At 40.7% G+C, this 3,262-nt stretch overlaps 1 protein-coding gene across 1 annotated transcript; it reads right to left on the minus strand.

Moving 5' to 3' along the window:
* Positions 1-825: 825 nt before the first annotated feature.
* Ftmt (ferritin mitochondrial) lies at positions 826-1,870 on the minus strand. Its single transcript, XM_015476840.2, has one exon. The coding sequence runs from the start codon at positions 1,868-1,870 to the stop codon at positions 1,157-1,159; it is 714 nt and encodes a 237-aa protein (XP_015332326.1). The 3' UTR covers positions 826-1,156.
* Positions 1,871-3,262: the final 1,392 nt, after the last annotated feature.

Below are 3,262 nucleotides of genomic sequence, written 5' to 3' on the forward strand. Positions count from 1 at the left end.
AAAAAAAAAAAAAAAAAAAAAAAAAAAAAGACTGCTTTGTGTTCTAGTCTGGCCTAATGCCCATTCACCAAACATTCTCCCATTCATCTCCTTCCCCTCACCTTTCTAAAGAAAATATCTACTGGGCAGGATGTTTCCCTCATTCTGGATCCTTTCTTTACATTTTCCACTCCAGTGTTCTTTGCCCTTCATTCTAAAGATAACAGAAAGGTGTTTTATGTATTGTTTTCACTATTTAGGAGATGTTAAAAATGAGGCTCTATGACAAACTAGCAGATGGAACAGAACTGCTTTGTTGTATTATCATTATTTTTTAAAAGGAAAAAAAAATAACTGAGATTGCATATGGTTAGGAAACACCAAGCTAATAATTAATGATAATTCAAAGCTTTTCATTTGTTTTTAATTGCAAGACTTCTCAGAGCCCTTAGAATGCTAATACACAGTCTGACTTTCCAAGGCCAGCCTGATTGGTGCTGGATGTAGTTTATCCCAAATTTATTTGATTATAAAATCTTTTTTTTTTTTAAAAAAATCATTTCTAGAAACTACTATTCCTTGGAAAACACTGAAAAAACACACCATTGTCATAGAATACATATGTGTGTATGTGTTTGTGTGTGTGTGTGTATATATACATATATATACACACACACACACAAACACATACACACACACACAAACACATACACACATACACACACATATATATATACATATAAAACTTTGTCTTTTAGTTACTTGTATATTTATCTTATGTATTTTCCTGCTTTAGCTTTCTGCATAAGATCTTGAAAATAATAGGCACTTGTTGAATTGAAAATCATGGAATTTTAGGGTAGGTTCATTGTTAGGAAGAATAGTTGGCAACTGGAAAACAATAGTTTGCACCCACTTTCAGTACTTTTCTTTTCAGGCCTTTTCACACCCTATTCTCCTGGGCTATCTTTCAGGCTGTGAAAAGATTAGTATCTTGATGCTGGCAGAAAGCCATTGTTAACATGGGCTAAGTATATTCTCTACAAATCACTTTATTGGAGCAACAGTATAACCGGAGAAACATGTAAAGATGGAGGTGATTTTAAAGGCAAGAAAGCAGGAGACAGCTGACTCTAGGTCTTGGGTACACTGGGCTGTGGGAAAGGCAGCCTGTGGTTTAGTTCTGTTTTTCATTTCCAAGGGTATGTTTGTCAAAAAGGTACTCTGCTAGGCCAGCATCCTTGGACCCCATCTTAATCAAGTTGTGTACATGGTCAGCTAGTTCTTTGATAGACTTCACCTGCTCATTCAGGTAGTGGGTTTCCAGAAAGTCACATAAATGGGGGTCACTTTTGTCTGAGGCCAGGGTGTGCAATTCCAGCAATGAGTCGTTCACATTCTTTTCCAACACTAGAGCACTCTGCAGGGCATGCAGCCCACTTTCCCAGTTGTCCTTTTCTGGCTTCTTGATGTCCTTTAGGTAGATCTGGCCTCCTCGCTGGTTCTGAAACCTCATCAGCTTCTCTGCATGATCTCTCTCTTCCCGAGACTGGTGAAGAAAATACCTGGAGAAGTTATATAAGGCCACGTCGTCCCTGGAGAAGTAATAGGCCATGGACAAGTACACATAGGACGCATAGAGCTCAAGGTTGATCTGTCGGTTTACTGCAGCCTCGCAGTCGCGGTGAAAGTTCTGGCGTACCAGAGAAGGCCCAGAGGGGTCCCAAGAGGAGGCCACTGTGGCCAGCAGGAGTCGGGGGTTCACTGATTGGGGACCCCAGGAGTGCCTCGCGGCCCAGAGCTGTGGAATCGTGATGCTACAGCGTGCGCTACGCAGGGACAGTAGCGAAGGGCTGATGAGCCTGGAAAGGAAACAGAAACCGGACAGCATGGCTCCTCCTTTCTGGAAGTGGGGAAACTGAGGCTGGGCGCACTCAGGACCAGGCCCAGTGAGGGGGCGTTGGGTCTGAATCAGAACGCGGGCCTAGGCAACAGGGAATGCGTCACACACCCATTCTCTTCCACAGGCACAGAGTTCCACAGCGAGGGCTTCTGGCAGCACCACGCATCGCACCTGTCGTAATTGGGACCATTCTGGTAATGGGCCTCTGGGAAAGGCAACACAGAAAAATGCAGTTATAGGACCCAGTTTATCCAAAAATCTGTCTCAGCATCAATGCAAGATTCTTGCTGTTGGGAGTTTTTAATTTATTATTTTACCTAAGTTAAAAAATACTGTCATGGCACATGCCTATAATCCCAGCTGCTCAGGAGGCTGAGGCAGGAGGATGGTGAGTTCAAAGCCAGCCTCAGCAATGGTGAGGCACTAAGCAACTCAGTAGACTCTATCTCTAAATAAAATACAAAATAGGTACCCCTCCCCCCCAAAAAATTTAAAATCCTGTCATTAGAGTAGGCACTGTACTTGCAAAAGAAGGGACTGAACTGCCCTTGCCCTGCATCTCTGATCTTTTCATGCCCAAGGACCCTACAGTGGCAGAAGGAATACAGTGAAAGGGGTAAAACCCAAAGTCATCATCAATTCATCTGTGAGAGTAAATGTCCATATTTAAAGCAAGTATATATAAATTGATTTCCTTGTTATTTTAATAATAGTAATAGTAAGTATGGAAGTAATTGCCAGTATAGTGCACAACTTTTCAAATGCCTATATACAAGTAGGTGCTTTAAAATATGTATTTTGTTTTTAAATATAAGTTTATCTTCACTATACAGAAATCAGATACTATGGAAAAGTAGGAAAAATGTACCAATTGGTTACAAACTTGATTTTACTTTCCCATCTTTTGTTAAAGCAGAGAGAGAGAGAGAGAGAGAGAGAGAGAGAGAGAGAGAGAGAGAATCTTTTGAATTACTGGGGATTGAACCCAGGACCTAACACCTGCTAGGCAACTACTATACCACTGAGCTACATCTCCAACCTCTTACTGTGAGACAGGCTCTCACTACATTGCCCCCATAGGCTGGCCTCAAATGTGTCATACTGTCATACTCCCCTCAGTCTCCCTAGTAAGAAGGATTATAGGCCTTGGCCACCATACTTGGCAAGAGAGAGAGAGATTTTAAAGAAGTTTTTTTAAAAAAAACAAATATTAGAATATTTAGTCTTAAAAGGATATTTTAAAATGTTGTAGGGAATTAATAAAATGAGGATGAGCTCACAGAAGAAAATTCAAAACACCCCTAATTCTTTCTCTGCCCAGAGATAACCATTGTTAAAATGTTGATAATTCACACAAACTGAGAAGATAATTAAAAAAAA

The sequence above is a fragment of the Marmota marmota genome, unplaced genomic scaffold (assembly GCF_001458135.2).
Source record: "Marmota marmota marmota unplaced genomic scaffold, marMar, whole genome shotgun sequence".
Lineage (NCBI taxonomy): Eukaryota > Metazoa > Chordata > Mammalia > Rodentia > Sciuridae > Marmota > Marmota marmota.

What these genes read in the sequence shown, in the direction of transcription:
- Ftmt (XM_015476840.2), bottom strand. Translation starts at nt 1,870, where the DNA reads ATGCTGTCCGGTTTCTGTTTCCTTTCCAGGCTCATCAGCCCTTCGCTA.